Source organism: Aythya marila (genome assembly GCF_965140915.1).
Source record: "Aythya marila genome assembly, chromosome: 20".
In the NCBI taxonomy this organism is placed as follows: Eukaryota; Metazoa; Chordata; class Aves; order Anseriformes; family Anatidae; genus Aythya; species Aythya marila.
This window is the reverse complement of record NC_139061.1, coordinates 3,533,156-3,551,852: the sequence shown is the minus strand read 5'-3', so window position 1 is coordinate 3,551,852 and position 18,697 is coordinate 3,533,156. Positions and strand designations below refer to the sequence as shown.

At 47.9% G+C, this 18,697-nt stretch overlaps 2 protein-coding genes across 3 annotated transcripts in view; one reads left to right on the top strand and one right to left on the bottom strand.

Annotated features, from left to right (window-relative positions):
* Positions 1 to 769, bottom strand: part of MYBBP1A (MYB binding protein 1a) — a gene marked incomplete at its 5' end in the record, with an annotated part of 59,698 nt that extends 58,929 nt beyond the window's left edge. The window contains 2 exons of the mRNA XM_082776415.1: positions 383 to 478; positions 596 to 769. Of these exons, the coding sequence (XP_082632541.1) occupies positions 383 to 478; positions 596 to 769 (270 nt within the window). The remainder of the gene's footprint in view (positions 1 to 382; positions 479 to 595) is intronic.
* An 843-nt stretch (positions 770 to 1,612) lies between these two features.
* On the top strand, positions 1,613 to 13,204 carry EIF4H (eukaryotic translation initiation factor 4H). Of its 2 annotated transcripts, XM_082776397.1 has the most exons (7): positions 1,613 to 1,771; positions 7,045 to 7,226; positions 8,179 to 8,243; positions 8,353 to 8,452; positions 9,104 to 9,169; positions 11,032 to 11,190; positions 11,312 to 13,204. In XM_082776397.1, exons 1-7 carry the CDS (start codon positions 1,713 to 1,715, stop codon positions 11,446 to 11,448), a joined length of 768 nt encoding a protein of 255 aa, XP_082632523.1. In that variant the 5' UTR covers positions 1,613 to 1,712; the 3' UTR covers positions 11,449 to 13,204. The 2 variants fall into 2 exon arrangements, with proteins under 2 accessions (XP_082632523.1, XP_082632524.1); XM_082776398.1 differs by lacking the exon at positions 9,104 to 9,169.
* Positions 13,205 to 18,697: the final 5,493 nt, after the last annotated feature.

Genomic DNA, 18,697 nt, shown 5'->3' with positions numbered 1-18,697 from the left:
TCAGCATGGGCAAGGCCCTGACCCAAGCGGGAAGAGCACAGGCTCCTGTGTATTATCAGCTTGTTAGGCGAGATGGGGTCACATCCATGGCAATGACACATAAAGTTATGTGTATAGACTCAATGTCTGCAACTACATGTTATGTTAGAGACTCAAACAGCATCAAGAAAGTATCCTGAAGTGGGTAGTAAAGGGTTGCCTTTTCAGATCTCCCACAAAAAGCACCCAATATCAGAAGGAAGTTATTTTTAAGAAGCCCAGACAGTTCTAAACGCAGCACGTGTAAAAACTTGGCCATATTTCACCAGTGAAGGCTGCTCCTGAGGCACGACCGAACCCCTCGCGGCCCCCACAGGGGGGGAGCAGCGGCCCCAGCACTGACCTGCGCCAGGGCCAAGCTGAAGCCCGGCCGGGCGGCCTCACGGGTGGCTCCCAGCCCTTCCACCAGGCGTTTGAGGGCGTACTGCATCTCTTCGTCCTGAAACACAAACCCAGGCGTTTTTGGGGAGGCGCCGAGCATCCCGCGGGACCCGGCCGCGCCTGCCCCCTTCCATCCATCCCTCCATCCCTCCATCCATCCCGGTCCCCCCCTCACCTTTCCGCCATCCCTCAGGTGCCGCAGGAGGTTCTCGGTGGCCGCCAGCCGCACCTCCTGCTCGGGTTTGGCGATGTCCCAGAAGAGATCGAGGAAGGCTCGGCCCTGCCGCAGCACCCCGCGGGGGTCCGCGACACCCCCCCCGCCGCCGCCACCCGCCGCCCGCTCCGCCATGCCGCTACCACACGTGGGGCCGCCACCACCGCCGCTCCCTGCCCGCTCCTCCTCTTCCGGGGCAGCGGGGACGGAGCTGGCCCCGCACCGAGCCTGGTCCCGCACCGGGGGTGTCCCCACGCGGGGTCTGTCCCCACGCGGGGGTTGTCCCCGCACCGGGGTTGTCCCCGCACCCGGCCGCCGCCGCCCCCCCCCCCCCCCCCCCAGCCCCGAGCCCCCCTCAGCGCCATCTTCGCGTCCCCGCCCGTCCCTCCCGAGCCCCCGGGGGGGATCGGGGCGCCGTGAGGGGGCACACCCGCGGTTAAACCCCCGCGGCCGGCCCCGCTTCTCCCCCGCAGCCCCTCAGCGAGCCGCGGGGCTGCTCCGAGGGCGGTGCGGGCGCTTGGAAAGCGGCGGAGGTCGAGGGAACGGGGTGGGGGAAAGCTGGTGAATGCTTCCAGACACGTGCAAGCAAGAACTCCTCACGAACTCCTTTATTTTAATGACAATTTTTATTCTTATTTAACTATCATTTTTATTTGTATTTGTATTTTTGACGAGCACTGAGAGAGCACACGCCGCAAAGCGCAGGGGCTCCCTGCTGGTTCTCCCCTCACGCGGCTCCCTCCTTCCCTCCCGGCTCGGCGGGGCTCCTGCCCCACGCTCCGGGCCCCCTGTCCCGTCCCGTCCCGCCCCGTCCCCGGGGCCGCCCCTCAGCGCGGCGGTGCCCGCACGGCACAAAGGCGGCGGGGCCCGCGCTCCGCGCCCGCCTGTGACGGCGACTTCCCGACAGGCAGCGGCGCGGGCAGCCCCGCTGGAGGTGCGAGGAGAGGAGGGGGGGGTGGGAGCTGGAGACAGGCACCGCGACGGGCAGCCCCGGCCGGGGCCCCGCCGTATATAAGCGGCGCGGGGTCCTGCGGGCGCGGTCCTGTCACGCTCGCCCGGGGAGGAGGCTGAGGTGGCGATGGCGGATTTCGATCCTTACGACGATCGGGCCTACAGCAGCTTCGGCGGCGGCCGGGGGTGAGCGCGGGGAGGCTGGGGAAGGCTGGGGAACGACCGGGGATCCTCCCGGAGGGAGCGGGGAGGGAGATAGGGAGGGGCGACCCCCCCCAACATGCACGCTCCGGGCCTGCCCCCCCCCCCCCCCCCGCTGGGCCTGGCGAGGAGGGGGCGCGGCCGGGCCTCGGCCCTGTGGGGATGGGATGGGGGGGGTAAAAGGGGAGGGGGAGGGAGGGACGGGAGGGGGGCGCCGCCTCCGGCAGCCTGCTGGCCCCTCGCCTCCCGCCTCTCGGCTTTGTGGAGGCGCGGGGAGGCGGCTGCGGTGGTCTGGGAGGGGGTAAGGGCGGCTCGCCCCCCCCCCCTCCTCGCTTCGCTCCGCAGCAGATTTGGGGCTTGGTGGCTGGGGAGAGCCGGGAAGGGGCGGGAGGCGGAGGGTGTCGCTGTGCTCCCGCCGGCCCGGAGGCGAGGGGAGGGAGCGGGAGGGGGGGGATTTAGGGAGGTGCTGGGCCGGAGCCAAGGTAAGGCCGTGAGGAGCTGCAGCAGGGACACGGCGGGAGGAGGGAGCTGCCCGTGGAGGGCTCGAAGCCCCGGTGCGGGCGGGACGAGCTCGGCACGGCGGAGAGGGGAGGGAGCCGCGGCGGCCCCGAGAGCAGGCGGCGTTGTGCCTGCGGCGGGGAGGAAATGGGAGGGCTCTGCGGTGCCTCCGCTCGGGGAGAGCCGGGAGCTGCCGGCCTCTCTTGCCTTATCCTGGCTCCCGGTGCTGGCTCCAGCCCTCAGATCCGTGGGGCCTGGCTCGGCTCTGGAGACCGCACGTGTTTGGGGGGAGTGGGCTGCGAAAGCAGTGACCAGCAACTACAGAGTTTGCCTTAAACCGTGTTAGGAAGACACAAGTAGTTAACTTTTTTGAAGGTTGATGCTGTACAAGTTTGCTCTAAATTAAAACACCAGGTATAAAACTGTGAAATAAACTATTTGCAAGCAAATGTTAACGAGTATGCTGTTTTTGTCATTTAGTCTTCCAAGATGTTTCCTAATCAACAGTTCTCCTCTGCTGTGGTCAGAGGAGTAAACAAGTTTCATTTCCAGGCTGCCCAGGTAGCAGGGAGGTGGTGGTGCTGAGGCTCTAGCAGGAGTGAGTTGCCTTGCATTCAGCAAATCTCTGGCACTTAGGCTCTGTAAACTAGTTTTTGTGCATAAACGTCCTTTGTCTAAAGAGGAGATGTCCCAGAGCAAACAGAAGGGATGGCTATTCCTAGTTTTGCCACTTCTTAAATTCTTAATAGATACATTGACAACTGCCTGAGGTGGCACTTGACACTCATAATTCAGATGTTACTGTAAAGTAGCAAAACAAAAGTTGAAGTGTTACTTTCATATTCAGATTTCTTTAATAGAGTACTTAAACTTGCTCTCAGGCAAGGCTCAGATACTTGCTTTGGTGAACTAAAGGTGAACTGCTTAGTAGATGCTTCGGCAGATGTTTCTGGTAAGTAACTAGGAGGTAATTCTGTAGTTTGGGTGCTACGGGTCCTGAGCTTTGTGCAGTCTTGCGTGTAGCAAAAACGTGACTCTTCTTGAAGGTTCTGATTAAAAAATCTTTTGTTATCTTAGGGAGACTCCTGCTCATTTTTAGGTGCTCTAGGACTGCAGGAATAGTGTAAACTCAGTAGAGATGTAGTTTGTCAGAGCTACCCTCTGTGGAGCATTATTGTGAGATTGCAGTGAGGCAGATAGGAAACAGTGGCTCCTGGTGAGCTCTAATGTAGCTAAGACAACTGCCTTGTTCTCCTCTCAAAATGACACAGGAGGGCAACGGAGGATGACTGGTTTGAGATGGGATTTTGCTGTACTTGAGATGTCTGGCAGTGAACTGATTACAAGTTGAAGCATGACACTGATGTGCGAGTCAACTTATTCCAGAGGGAAAACATGCTGTTGACATTAATAACAAAAGCATACTATAAAAGCTTTCTGGTTGGAGTGTTGGAGCCCAGAATTTGACACCAAAATCCATTCTTGGTCATGCTGTGGCCTAGCTGGAACACTGAGCATCTGTAGAGCCTCTCAGGGTTGAAGGAGACTGCGTTTATCACTCCTGGCCTGCTGGTAGGCTGCTTGGTTAGGCGTGGTCTTTGTACCAGGTTACCCATGCGGGACACCTTAATCAAAGGTTAAGATTCATCCCATGAATCATGATACAGTAAGTGGAAATGGAGAGCTAGTATTTATGCTTCTGGATCCTGTTTCCTACCCATTTACTACTAATAAATACCTCTTAATTCTTAGGCTCAAGCAAGCTTCTTGCTGAAGACACGTAGCACTTACTGTAGGGATGTACTGGGTTGCCCGAATAAATTCAGTGTGTGCTTAGTGTTGTGGTCTGGAGACTCCTGATGAATCTTGTCTTGCTGAGTCTGATGGTGTCTCTGGTGAAATACTGAAGCTGCAATCCGATTACGCTGTTGTCTGTTTGCTGGGCAAAAAGATAAATCCAGAACTATTGTTTTGATCCTTTGTGAAAGGCTATTAAACTCAAATGACAGCTTTCCAAAATATTCCTGACTCAGAATATTTGACAGACTGTGTTCTGAACAGCTAAACTTCCTAAAAGTAGCTTCAAAATAATAGTTTGGGTGCTCTTTCACCCCAGCGTGGCCTTACGATGTCACCCAACTCAGTCCACCAAAAAGTAAACCTAATTATAGGGATGCTGCCTCTGGCCTCTGCTAGAAGCAAGCTTTCTTCAACTTTCTGCTTTCATTTCATGGAGGAAAAAAAAAAAAGGTGTTTGATTCCCCTGCTAAGATGACATAATTATTACCTAGGTGTGTCTCAGTGAAAGTTGCACTGGGTGGGAAATGCAGATACACATCTAATGCTTTGGTGTGACCCGGGTCACTCAGTTCAGGGCTGTTCTTAATTATATTGATGCTTGTCCTGTTTTATTATGAATTATGCATCTTGTTTGAATCTTGGATCCTGAAGTCAGTCTTACTTTTTATTTCACCATTTCAATGTTGGAAAAAAATGTAGCAAGGTGTAGGAACAGCGTCTTTTGGTGTTGCAAAACTCCTTGTCCTGCTGTACTTGAAGCCTGCAGGAAGCTTAGTTTGGAACCTGGTTTGTGACCCTTCCTGTTCTTCAGATGAAGACTGAAAGACCAAGTCCATAGCTATTTGATAACCGAGGCTTTAGTGGAAGATCTTCAAAAAGAATACGTCACTTCAGAAAAATATCCATAGGAATTGCATAACGGGACATGGATTTACACACAACTTCCCTCCCCCCAAATCCTGGCGTGTTATGGTAGAAACATGGCTTGTTTGCAGCACCGAGTTTCTTTGGGGGATTGCAAACTTCAGGGTGTGGTTTCAGAGGCAGCTCGATTCATCTAAGTGAGGCTGCTGTTGAAAGCTGCAGTTGGAGCCCTGGCTTGTGTTCTCCTTCCTGTGCTGGCACAAGTGCCTTTTGCAGCTGATCACCTTGTTGATACGGTGAATTCATCTGTAAGGGGAGTGCTCAGATGAATTAGTGCACAGAGCCGGCTGATGGGCAGCCCAGGAAACATGGTGAGAGTGCACAAAAGGAGGGAATGCTCTTTTAAACTCATCCGAAGCAATATTGATGTTACTATTGGACATAAAAATGAAGGTTTTGAGCTGCAAGTTAAGTGTAGTATTTTAAGGGTTTTTGTAAAAACCTCAATGAGAATGAAGGATGAAGGCATGGAACTGATTTGACATGTTTCAGAGTTCTGCCCTTCATGCAGAGCACCCAGCTATAGCAGCTTCTGGTCTTGAACCTGTTTTGACTCTGATTCTTTATTGAGACAAAGGCAGACGTGGAATATTGTCAGAAATGCTAAAATATGAACCTGGCTGGGCACTAATTAAATGTACTGAGGTAGTTACTTGGGTTTGTGCAGCAGCATGTTGATACTGTTGGTGAAACTCCTGCGCTGGTACCATGAATAGGCACAAGTGGCAGGCTTACCTAGAAAGAGTTAAGGAGTCTTATCCAAGATTTCTGCATTATGTCATTTGTTCGCAATAAAATATTTATTCTGGAATGAAGAGGGGAAAAAAAGGTGGACAAGTACTGTGGACCTTCTTGCTGCATGCAACTAGCCAGAATAATACAAGATAATGAAGGTATTTGAACCTCTGCAGAAATCCAGTTAGTTCTTGTCACCAGGCAAACCCTGGATGGCACACTCGGAGTTCCTTTGCACTTTCAAATGTTCAGGGAGCCTCTTGTAAAGGGAGCAGACATGAACAAAATCCAATAAAAGGAAGGCACTGAAGAAGAGAACATGGCAGAGCTGTAGGTAGGCTTCTCAGATGCAGCAAAAGTTGCCTAGGCAGAGCAAGGGGCATTGAACCAGTGATGGGGGCATCCTGTAGCCAGCAAGTCCGGGAGCTGTAAGTTAAGGGCCTCGTGTCCACAGTGACTGCTCTCTGTAATGGAGATCAAGGTTAGCTTGAGAAGCGTAGGCTCCATGGGAAATCAACATGCAGATGTGTTGGATTAATACAGTGAAGAACGGAGCTGGTAATTTTTTAGTTCCTCAGCAACCAGTGCTGATAGCCTTAACTGAGGGGAAGAATAGGAAAAAGCAGCCTAGTTTTCTTCTGATGAGCCCAAAAGGAAGAAGTACCCAAATATCATTTAAATTGCTTTTCTGCCTTTAGAAAGTCTTGTTCAACTAAGCTGGTTAGCCTGTGTTCCAAGTATTACAGTCCAGGTGCCCTTCAGATATCTGACAGCTGGTTACAGCAGTAACTTTTCAGAGATGAGGATGTCTCTTAAGCAAATGAAGGTGATTGTGGAGTTGATGTTATACTATTTAGCTAAAAGCATGAGTTCCACATAAACTTTGGGATATGCCTGTGTCATGCAGGCATTTCCTTACTGCAATAAATTCTTGAAATCTGTTCTGGGATGCGTTGTGTTGAGTAGGGAACAGTGTAGATGACCTTAGTTTGAGATTTCCTTAATGTCTTCTGAAACAAGGAAGAAGTTCATTCATCAGTTCATTACTGACTCTATCTGTAAGATAGCTAAGGATATTGTTCATTTGTTCTCCCACTGAAGTACTGATCAGGTCATGCTAAAAAGGAGTTGGTCAGTAGTGGAGGTGGCAGATGCAGGTAAAGGGATGCTACCAGGAGTTGTGGAAGCTGACTGAAGCAGGGGGAAGAGATCCACTTCTGATAAATCCACTAGCACCTGGGCAGTGCTGCGTACTGTATTATGGGGAGTCAGGTTCCAGAAATGGACTTCTTTTCCAACAGGTCTCGTGGTGGTGGCCTTGGTGCCCGCAAACAGAAAGAGCTGCCAACAGAACCCCCTTTCACAGCGTATGTGGGAAACCTACCCTTCAACACTGTTCAAGGAGACATAGATGCCATCTTCAAGGATCTCAGTGTAAGGAGTGTACGACTAGTCAGAGACAAGGAAACAGACAAATTTAAAGGTGAGTGTTCAGAGTTGGTTCAGTTGTAGGTTGCTAACTGGTAAGAGAATCATCTACTTCTAAAATTGTTTTAATGGGGAATTTGCTCTGCTCTGAAGTGCAGTTTGTTTGTTCTTCAGTGTTGATTTATGCAAAGTTGTCTTTCACCAACAAACATCTCATTTGAATGAGATTCACTGTTACTTCCATCACAAGATGCAGTCTGATCAAGTCAATATTTGCCCTGCTGTAAGAGGCTCTCAAACCTTGTCTTTATGAATTGTAACAAAGCTGAAGTGTCTGAGCCACTCAAGATCAGTGGTCTTTGGTTTTGAGTACTTAGGCAATCTTTCTGTAGCTCAGCAGACTCCCATTGCTTTGCCTTTTCCTTTAGTAGGTTAGGTAGGAAGGAAAAGCAGTTCAGTGAGCTATTCACACAATTGAATTAGAGCATGTAAATCATATTTCCATTGGAAATGACTGAGGGGAAATGGAGTACTTCCTAAGTTACTTTTTAAGTTACTTTTTGGGGGGAATACAGTTTGAGGAATTTCAGCAAAGGAATAGCAAATTTACTAAATGGTGCAGTGACAGAAAATCAGACCATTGGCCAAGCAGGTACCTCATCTTCTTATTTAAAGATGCTAGTAACAAATGTCAATATTTATCTGAATAACTGTCTAAAGGTGTAGATCAAATTTATCTGCAGTGGGAACATACTGTAAAGGAAATTAATCAGCCTTTTAGCGTTTGTGTTCTGTCCATGTAGAGCTCTATTGCAGGCTCTGTCCCAACTGTTAATAAGCATAGGTAAATGCATTCATCTTTAATGATGTTTGGTTTGTGAGCAGTGTACATCTTGTACTTATTTGTAGTTCGTGGTTGAAAGAGAAGACTTAGATATACAGGAAGAGAAGCTTTTTACAGTTGCTTTCTAAAGTGCTGGTATTAATTTCTGGGTTTCTTCTTACAGGATTTTGTTACGTAGAGTTTGATGAGGTGGAGTCACTCAAGGAAGCTCTTACATATGATGGTGCAGTAAGTACATTTCCAATTAATTTGTGAAAGAGAAAAATAAGCACAAGTCTCAAGCTTCTTGGCAGCCCATCTGGCAATTTCTGAAGAGATTCTCATCTTTATTTAACAGCTTTTGGGTGACCGATCACTCCGAGTGGACATAGCAGAAGGCAGAAAACAGGATAAAGGTGGCTTTGGCTTCAGAAAAGGTGGCGGGCCTGATGACAGAGGTGACTTTCATTTTCCTAAATAGATTCTTAAATATAGCAGCTGGAGTTATGACTTCTGGTGCTAACTAATGCATGCAAGGCACGCAAGAAAACACAAAGACAGTAGTGGAAAGAAAACTTGTACGTACCTAGTGTAGTTGCTGCCGCTCCTGAAATTGCTGGAATAGATGTGCTTCGTGTCCCAAAGCTGCGTGTGTGTCACTGCTAACCTTGGAATTGAGACCAATCCCCCTAGCACTGTGCAGTCTCTTGCAGAGGACAATAATAAGCCCAATGGTCTGATCTGCTACTATTTTATTAGTGTGTAAAAATGAGTAATCAAAGTAATTGCAAGTGTATGAATATGTATTTTGTATATATTGTCTGATGTTCCAGTGTAAGAACAGGCTTTTCTGTAGCTACAGAACTTACTTGAACTACATTGACTGGAGCTTTTCATCAGTCTGGTTTAGAGAAGCTTTTCTGACCACTCGTTCTTGGTTAACAAAGCTGATCTTTCGTTCCTATCCAATGGAACTTGGTGGTACTGGAATGAAGGGATTTTCCAGCAGCATGACTTTGGATATGGAAGGACTGGACTTTGGTTTGGTGTCCCCTTATCAGTCTTTCCCACAGCTTTAGACCTGAACACAATTGTGGCTTTTTTCCTAGGAATGGGAGGAGGTTCCCGAGAATCCAGAGGAGGTGGATGGGATTCCAGAGATGACTTCGGTTCTGGTATCAGTATTAACACTTATAAGATAGGCGGCCTAAAAGGCACAAATGTTCTCATTTTCATGTCAGCTATGTTTGTCCCCATTTCTGTTTTGACTCAGTCCACTGTATGCCAACTTAGGACATCCTGTGGCTGCAGTGGGATTCTTCAGGGGAAACTTCAATTGCTTTGTAACAGAGGAAATGGTCTTCATTTTAAGCTTTATGAAGTGATCTTTAATATCAGAATACTAGGCTGAATGTAGTCTGGGATGTCTAGGTTTCAAGCACAGCATTTCTCACACATGAGCCCAAGTACATGTTTCAATAGTAGCAGAAACGACAGGCCATGTGGAAAAACAGATACTGGTGCTGCATTCTCTCAAAGCAGAGGCTTTCACCTCTCTCAAGAGGTTGATAATGTAATGCCATGTGAAATGTGTACTCCTGGAGCAAATGATATCTCCAAAGTTGTGTTAGTTCCAAAGCACTTTTAAATAGAAAACATTCCTAAAAGTTAGGTCTGTTCTGGTAATGCAAGGTGCAGCGAATGACTGAACTTGCTGAGTGGAAGGTACTGATGGAGCCATTGTTTATTTTTGACTTCCAGTTAGTTTCCAGTTATTAGTGTCCAGGGTGATATTAACTCAATTGCTTTTGTCCTCTGAACTTGTGGGTTTGGTCCATTTTCTGATGGGGAGATGTTGGCAAGTGCAACTGTGCAGTGTCTGGTCTCTGCATGAGTGGAATGGACAAAGTAGGAGAGGTAACCATGAGCTGCTGGCATGGAACTCAGCATGGTGCTGGAGAGAGGAAGCTTGCTACAATGCTGTGCTTAACCTGCCTTCGTAGCTAAGCATTCTGGTGTCGCAGCCTTATACCTTTACTGGCAGCTTCTTCAGATGCACACTTCAGCTGGCTAGGTGCTGGGTGAGTGATTTGTGTGCTGAAGTTTAGCGTTGAAGTCTTACTTGGTACAGAAGCTTTTCTTCTCAGGTTGACTTGCGCTGGATCAAGTCTTAAAGATTGCTGTTTGGCACTGAAGTAAAGGACAGTTCTGCAACTCTGCCAAATGCTAAATTGGAAAGGAGAATCTCAGATGGGAATAAAACATCTTTCCCTTCCAAGCAGCTTCTAAAAAAACTGTGTTCCACTTAAGTATGCTGCTAGCCTGAAATATCTTCCTACCATTGAGAGCTGTCGGGGGATATTCCAGGATGGTCACTGGTGCAGAATGGAAGTTGGTCAGTGACAGGTAGTTCTTGGTGGCTTTTGATACGCAAATTGAAGAAATGTAGTCAGCTTCACATTTAAAGTCTGCTGTGTTTTTTTTTTTCTTAGCTCTTTCATTAGTCAAGCAGATCCCTGGGCATTTTATAGTATAGTTGAAAAGCCTTGGTTTTGCTCCATTTTTCAAAGGCCTTCTTAAGGATTGTTTCATTACTCCCTGGCTCTTTTCCCATTTGCTCTGCTCCTGCAGGTTTCATGCTAAGGCTGCGGCCAGTGTGATCTGTCCACAGCAGAACTCAGGGTACCTGTAGTGTTACCTCGTCATTCAGCTTCTGGTGTTAACAATCTGAAGTTGCAGCTGAAGTTCATATTTTAATGGTGCTTGGTAACCTGGTTTCAAAGACTGAGTATGAAACAAACTCTAGGTGGATAAAGCAGGTTCTGAACTTGGCATAGTGCACTGGATTTCAAATGCAATCTGTATGACTCTTCCAGAATGCGTTAGATCTGTGAAGCAATCTGTCTACAGACAAAGGCTCTCAGTGCATCATCTTGGACTGACAGCTGTGCCTTGCGAGGTTTTCCAGTCATCCAGATAAATCTAGATAAAAGCGTTGTGAAATGTGCTCCTTACATTCACCATCTTCCTTCTTCAGGATTCAAAGATGATGACTTCTTGGGAGGCCGGGGTCGAGGCACTCGCCCTGGAGACCGACGACCACCAGGTGCCTCAATGGGAAGTGGTGGCACTGGTCGTTTCCGAGATGGGCCTCCCCTTCGTGGATCTTCCATGGACTTCAGAGAGCCAACAGAAGGTAAACTCCTTTTCTCTTCTGTAATTCAGTCTTCTTGAATGACACGTGTTGTTTCTTCATCAGGCTAAAGCTGCTTGCCCTTGGTAGAGAAGTCTGAAAACCTTACTGTTTTGTCTTGCAGAGGAAAGAGCACAGCGACCCCGGCTTCAGCTCAAACCTCGAACAGTTGCTACTCCCCTCAATCAAGTAGCCAACCCAAATTCTGCTATCTTTGGTGGAGCCAAGCCCCGAGAGGAAGTAGTAAAAGAGCACGACTGAGCTTGGGGTTGAGAGGGAATGGGGAGGCGGGAGAAAAAGCAAGACAGTACAGAGTGACTAGCTCTGCTGGAATGTCAACCCTGCAGTTTACCATTCCTGCCATCTGGCATTTGTCCTCTTTGAAACTGAAAACACAGAGCTTGTGAATGCATGTCAGCTGTTAACAAGTGGTTTTTAGTACGTTCTTGGCTTTGCTGTATCTAGTGCCTGCTTTGTGCTGAGTTTCCTCTTCTGTTTCCTTCCAAGCAGCACAGTTGCCAGTAGATAAGGCAGTGTAGCTGCTTCCACAGGTGTGGAGGTCTCTGGACAAAGGTGCTGCTTCACTTCCTCCTTTCTGGGTTTGTTTTACTTTAGAAGCACAGGTTAGACTTAGTTATTACCCTGTATTGTTTCCTTTTACTTCCTCAGTGCTCCTCTTCTGACCTGCATGTCTCGTTCTGTATTGCTGTGGCTCTGAAGAGGAAAACTGGAGAGTCCAGATGAGTTGAGCGGAGTAACTTTCAGTTCTAACCATGTAGTGAAATACCATTTAGGACAATTAATGACTTACTGTATCCAGCAGAGCCCCTTAGAAAGCTAAGGGGGGAACTGCCCTTTCACACAGGTTACCAGGAAGTATCAATTTAATAGATACGAGTCAAGTTGGCTGGCAAGCCTGGTGGATAGGTGGAAGCAGTACGGATAAAGCATCTCCCAGCAGCCTGTTGCTGGTGACTGGTAGAATTCAAAATGGTATGATACTACACCTCGGAGCTCAAGGTTAGTGCTGCAAAAATGTGCCCGAGCACAGCTGCTCACTGGCTCTTTCTGCTTACATTTCTTTGGGTTTTACATGTTTGGTAAATTTTTAAATGAAGTTTCTACAAATAAAATTGACTTTTTTATTTTTCTTTAAGGAGTATATACTTTGCCATGCAGTATGTAATTGTCATTACCCCCTGTTTTTCTTTGCCCAGTGGTGTACAGTTTTAAGACCTCTGCTTTGAGAATACCATGAAAATGGGCAGATTAGAAACTGTCATGAAATAGATTCTCTTCCTGTAGAAGTTTGGGTGAAAAGCATCTCTAACCGCTGCATCTCTGAACTTGAAGTGTTTCTCACCAGTGTTGGGAGTGTTCTTTGTGGGAGGAGGGAGGGGAGGTGGAGGCTGGAGCTAAGGGGGAGAGCATTCATGTTTAAAAACAGCCTGGATCTCTAACACTGAAGTGCAGACATGTCCAGTGTGCAAGGAAAAACTTGGGCCCCTAACACTAGTGCTGACAGCTCCCAGATAAAACAGCTGGCACACGAGAGCACTTCCAGAAGAAGTTTGGAAGCATGGCTGCTTTACTGCCAGCGTCACTGCTAGTAGGGAATTCCTTCTCTGAAGTTTCTTTTGTAATGTCAGAGTCCCAGCAATTTACAGAACTACTCTTTCCTTCCTTCTGCCTGTCACTTAATCTGCTTTTGAGATAAGAACCATTTGTCTAACACTAATAATTAATTTAAGACAGACATGCATTTGTGTGGTTGTATTCCAAACCAATAATTGACCTATTTACATCTTCAATGTGGAAAAGATTTTAAGAACAAATTCCCATATAAAAACTCACCTCTAGTCAAGACAGTTGACTTTTAAATGTAAAAATGAAAAGGAAAAAAAAAAAGAAAAATTCCAAACACTTAACACATTCTGCTTCATAACAAAATAAATTTATGGATATGGTATTTTGTGAATGATCTTTTAAATAAAAGAAAACATTAAGTAATATTTAACACTGGTCTTTATTTGAGTCTGCTCTAGCTTGTGTCCCCCTCCTCCCCTCCCAAAGTTCTCCAACATTGCTTTAATCTGGAATTAACAGGCAAAGAAATGAGGTGGGGGGGATTGGAAAAGAAAAAGGGAAGAAATAGGATCTAAGCAGCTGCTGGGAACATGTAGGAGACAGTGAAGTAAAAATTCTGTAGGAGTGGAGGCAAGCCCAAGTTTTGTCCTGTGGCTTCAGTACAACCAGCTGTAGTGCAAGGGCTGCCCGGCAGCGTGGAAGTACTGTGGCCTGCAGTGAGGGAGCTCCGGGTGGCATTTCCCAGCAGCTGGGCTCTGCTACTCTGAACACAGTGCCCTGCTGGTTGAGGGCAAGCTCTGTCCTTCCAGGCTGGGCAGTGGTCTGTTCCATACGGTGTCTTTTAGGTGAAACAAACTGGTCAGCTTGCTAGTGTTCTGCCCAGTTTCTTCCAACTTTTTTAGCTGTCTTGTTCCCTACTAGACCTGGCTGTTACGGTGTCTTTGAAGTATGTGCATACTGCAGGGTAAGCCAAGAGCCATGGTTTTTTATTGAGGAAATGAGCCCTGACCTTCCCGCTGGTTTTACTGCTTCCCATAGCATGAAAGGGTGGGAAGTGTTCTGTCTTCCAGCGATTCAGTCTGCTCACTATCCTCAAATGTGCTCTTAGGGCAGCTTGAGCAGAGAATCCAAATCCTTCTCTGCAGTGACTCACCGAGGCAGACTGCAGCACCAGCCTGTCCCACCTGAGTATCTCCTGAGGTGTAGCAGAAGGGCTGGCTGGCTGGAGATGGTGGCCTTCAGCTGCTTCCACAAGGCTTGCTCATAGCTGGTCTCAAACCTAATGAGGGAAGCAATAATTTTATCCCTCTGCATGGTGAAAAGTACCACTGCCGTGTGAGAGGCAGAAAACAGCTCTTGTTCAAATAGTGTTTTTCTGTACCTACTAACCTTCAAGTCAAGGGTTTCCCCCTGATGAAAGCAGCCAAGTCCCAGTATAGTTTTACCTTTTTTTAATAGTTTAATAGATGTGTACATTTTGTGTTGCCTGGTTGTTTGTTTTCCTTTTTTTTTTTTTTTTTTTTTTTTGGAAGGCTCTGAAACATGCTTCCCACATGGCTTGGGGTCAGACTCTTCCACTCCTTTTTCCCCTTCTAATATGTAATTAACATTTTCCTGTAGAGATCAAACCAGCTTGTGTCAACAGCTGACAAAACCTTTAATTTTCGTATGATTGTGTCATTTCAGTTTTGTAGGAGGAAGCAAGACTTTTTCCCACCTCCCACCAGCAACGGGCAGGCAACGGGCAGCTCAGGTTTAAGCTGTAATGCTTAACGTTACCTGCAGCTTGAGGCTAAACCTGGCATGGCAAAGCCTAGACCAAGGAGGTTACCAGCAGCAGCAGTAACAAACAGATAATTCCCTCTGTGGCTAGTCATATTCTCACTACGTTATTTCTAGTAGCAGTGCTGAGTTTTCTTCGAGCTTGAACTTAAAAATGAGCAAAACTGCAGCAGGAGTGTAGTAGACAGGTTTTGGTACTGAAATTAAATGAAGGCATAGCTCTGCTTTGCTGCTGTGGAACGAGCTTTGTGTTCCTGCAGGGGGGTTGCAGCTCGGGAAGGTTGGTGTGGTGACTGGGGGCACTGTGGGAGAATGCCCAGGAGTAAACAGCATGCACCTAATGTGCTGTGAAGCTGTGCTGTCAGCCCCTCAAAAATAAAAACCACAGCTCCCGCACCCAGGAGCAGCCCTCAGTGAGCTGACCCCGGCCTCTAACAGCACCCCGTGTGCTGTGACTGCTGTTTGATGGCAGGAGAAACAAGCAGAGGAGCGTTCAGCTGTAGGGACGATGGGCTGGTGCCTGGGTCTGGTTAGAGTTGTGCCCGTGGGGGTGGCTTCCTTGCCTCTGGGAAGCAGCGGTGAGATGCACTGGGACAGCTGAAGAGCCTCCAGTGTTGCCTGTGTGTTGGATGATGACCACGTGTTGGGTGTGCCAGAGCGATCACAGCCAAGAGTCCCTGTCCCAGGGCAGTTTGGGGCAATGCTGGTATTTTACAACTTGTTTTATGAATTCTGTCATAGTTTCAATGCTGTCTTTAGCACGTAGACTAGGAGCATTTGCTACCTGTAGCACTGACAGCTGGCTCGTCTTCAGAAAAGAAGATGTTGAGAATTTTAGAGCAAATCCTATTGCAGTGCATCCTTTTAGTAGAAAAGATTTAATAATCAAGCTGGTAAACTTTGAAATGCACCCTTTGTCAGAGCATTCAGCACAGTAACTTTCACAGCAACCCCTGTCCCGCTGACTGCTTTCAGCAAAGCTCCTCGGAGTGGCTTTTCCAGAATCTCCCTGTTTGCCTGGAGCGTGTTTTTGAACAAAGCTGAGTGTAGATGGCTGATTTCCTAAGCAGACCTCGTTCCTTCTCAGTGCATGAAGTACGTCTCGGGGTTATTCAGACTGGCTGAACACAATCAGCAAGCTGTGAACTCTTGAGCATCCTTAAAATTGTGTGAAGCTGATGTTCTGCATTCTGAGGGTTTCTGGGTTTCACTACCAGAGGAGCCCAGAGGCTCTGGAGGAATGAGGTGGTCAGTGTACATCTCGTGGCATATTCTAGCGCCGCATCAGTTACTTTGGGGGCATTTTTTCTGGACTGGATTTTTGGGATTCCATTTTATAGGTGACGCTCGTCTTAAAGTTTTAGAAAGGGGAGTTTCTGTGGCTGAAAGGGAATTTGATTTCCAGCTGACTGGAATATTTCTCGTCTGGCAGCTGAATCCCTCCTCTTCTGTGTCACTTATCCCAGTACAGGCTTTTAAGGAATCGAGTATATATGAAGCAGCAGAGGGCTGTTTTTTAGTGTGTACATACATAGCACATTTATACGGTCTGCAGTTTATTCTGTTACTTGCGATACCACTCGCTATGGCAGTATTAAATCAATCAGGGGTATTTAAAACTGTGTGATCATATTCTTGGACTCCGCTGTCTGAACTGATTTAATCCTTCGGTGCCAGACACTCGACTGCCAGGCCTGGTGCACGTTAGTAACAGCACTATCCTGATGTCGCTGCATGCCCTGGGCTAATTGGGAAATGTCCTCGCAAAGCTGTGTGTCTGCAGCGTGCACCTTTCTGCTCGTTAGGGGCTGTGCAGGAGCTTTGCTGGTTCCTCCCCCGCTTATCTGGACAGGAGGGCTGGCAGATGGGGTTCTGGTAGCACACTGTTACGCTGTGCATACGGTGCTGCTACTAGGGCTGAGATCACGTTCCTCACGTTACTGTAGCTGCTCGGGTTATTAAATCTGAAGTATTTTACGGTTTCCTTTTCCACAGCTGCAATAACTGTTACATGGCACTGCCTGCCCAGCGGCAGGCTAATTTTAACACCGGCTTCCCTCATTTCTGTCCCTTTTGCAGAAAAGGCTGTCCAAGGGCTTTAAGGATCTTCAGCGCTGTTACAGAAACAACCTGCTTACCTGTAAGCTCACGAATTCTTGTGCAAAGCTCTTAGAGTATCCCAGGGTTGGTGTCGTTGCTGGGAACACTGCTGGTTGCCACCTTTCTGCCCGGTAGGTCGCAGCCAGGTTAGTGTTCAGCACGGCAGGGATTTGCTTCCTACTATGAGATTGTTTTGTTCATGTCACCGTGCTCCCAAGACCCGCCTCTTTCCTTTAAATAAACCAAAAAAATCACCAAGTACCTCTATGAACCCCGGCAAAATCTGTACTGTAACGAATCTGTAAAATTTATATTGCTGTAAAAAATTAAATAAAAGCATTCAAACCTTCTAGGTTTTTGTGTTCAAATATAAGAATTATTTTGTCAGCAAGGATGAACCGAGCAGGATAAGAACGGGAAGAAGCTTTACAGCACCACAGGGAGGCACAGAATTAGCCCTTTCAAGTCTTACTTGGCCAAAATGCGTAAAGCACCTGGAAACCCTAGCTGTGAGCTTTCTTTCCACTGGGTGGTAGCAGCTCGTATCTTCGGCTGTAACAGAGCTGCTTTCAGTTTCGGCTCGGTGAGATCAATTTGCAGTGGGGCGTGCAGCTGGGGCAGGGTGGGAGGTGCCACTTCCCCTTTAGCTGGGGAAGTGCTCAAACTGTAGCTTAGAGGAAAGACGGTTCTTGGGCTTCACAAAAACGTGTGCGCTCCGTTAGCAAGTCAGAAAATTTCCTCCAAGACGTGATTTTTTGTTAAAGCTGCCATGAAAACTTGGCAAAAACTCAAGTAGCTTGTGGTTGGGGTGAGATGTGCTTGCTCTGGTCCCAGAGCTTGCAGGGAGGTTTGATCTGTGTGCAGGTCTCTCACAGTGTCACTGGTAATTCACTTGCAAAATTTACAAGCTCCAGGAGAAAGATCCTGTTGGAGCTTGCAAAGCTTTCCTCAGAACTTTAAGCATGTCTCTGCAGAAGGCCAGGTTTAGATAATGATTTTTTTTTTCTAATCACAGTTTCTCTGACCAGCATTAGCTGTTAGCTCCAGCAAATGCAGCTGGTGATCAGACCCCACCTTTACCAGAGGATGTCACCTGGCCCCCAGGGCATTCAGCAGGTAAGCTGGGGACAGAAGCTGCCTTCCCACGGCCTGTCTGGGCCCCAAGAGATCTTTCTGCAGCTGGTTAGCTGGGTAGCAGAAGGAGGGGGAAAAAAAAATAGAGTTGGGTTCATTGGTAAAATGGACTGAAGGTAAATTTGCTCACAGGGGAAAGACAGGAACTGAAATGGGTCAGCTTTGAAAGGACAAAGATGGAATTGTAATGTGTTTCCCATCGTTTATTGCAGCAGATAAAAGCGTGATGCGCCCTTCTTTGGCCTTTTACCAGGCCAGAAATGGTTTCTAGAAGCGGGTATGGATGTGCCACGGGGATTATGGAAGTGTCAGGGACTGCGTGGGGCCTGATACCAACACGAGCAGAGTTTGATGTTTGGGAGCAGAACTTGTGGCTGTGTTGGTGGCTGCATGGCTCTGACACTGAACACTTCTTGTGAGAAATATAAAATATATATCTAAAAAACATAAAGATGGATGGGAAGCAGCTTCCGTGTGGCCATCTGCCTTGCTGAGTAAGGCGAGAAAAGGGCACGATCAGCCTTGTGGAAGGACTGACGTCCTCGAAGGGCGTCGCTCGACCCAAGGGCTGCTGCAACATACTCGAGGTGATCCCACTGCCTCGTATGGGCAATCATCCTCGCTAACCGTGCCGCTCCTCAGGCACAGCAGTGGCTTTTACCTGCCCTGTAGGGGCTGGGCAGCCAGGACGATGGGCGCCCAGCACGAGGTGCCTTTGCTCCAGCCCGTGCCAGCCTTGGTAAGGTCCCTGCGGAGGCACTGAGTCATCTCTGAAGCTGTGGGGCGGATCAGAGAGGCTGCGGGCAAGTAAAGGGTCTCTTTTTAGCACTGGTTGTTCCTAATAAAATAATAAACTTCTTCTGATATGAAAAAGGAGAACTGTAATTGTCCCCAGTGTAGTCAGAGC

What these genes read in the sequence shown, in the direction of transcription:
- EIF4H (XM_082776397.1), top strand. Translation starts at nt 1,713, where the DNA reads ATGGCGGATTTCGATCCTTACGACGATCGGGCCTACAGCAGCTTCGGC. An exon ending in TGGCGGGCCTGATGACAGAG is followed by an intron (nt 8,453 to 9,103) that starts GTGACTTTCATT and finishes CTTTTTTCCTAG; the next exon opens with GAATGGGAGGAGGTTCCCGA. An exon ending in CTTCAGAGAGCCAACAGAAG is followed by an intron (nt 11,191 to 11,311) that starts GTAAACTCCTTT and finishes TTTGTCTTGCAG; the next exon opens with AGGAAAGAGCACAGCGACCC.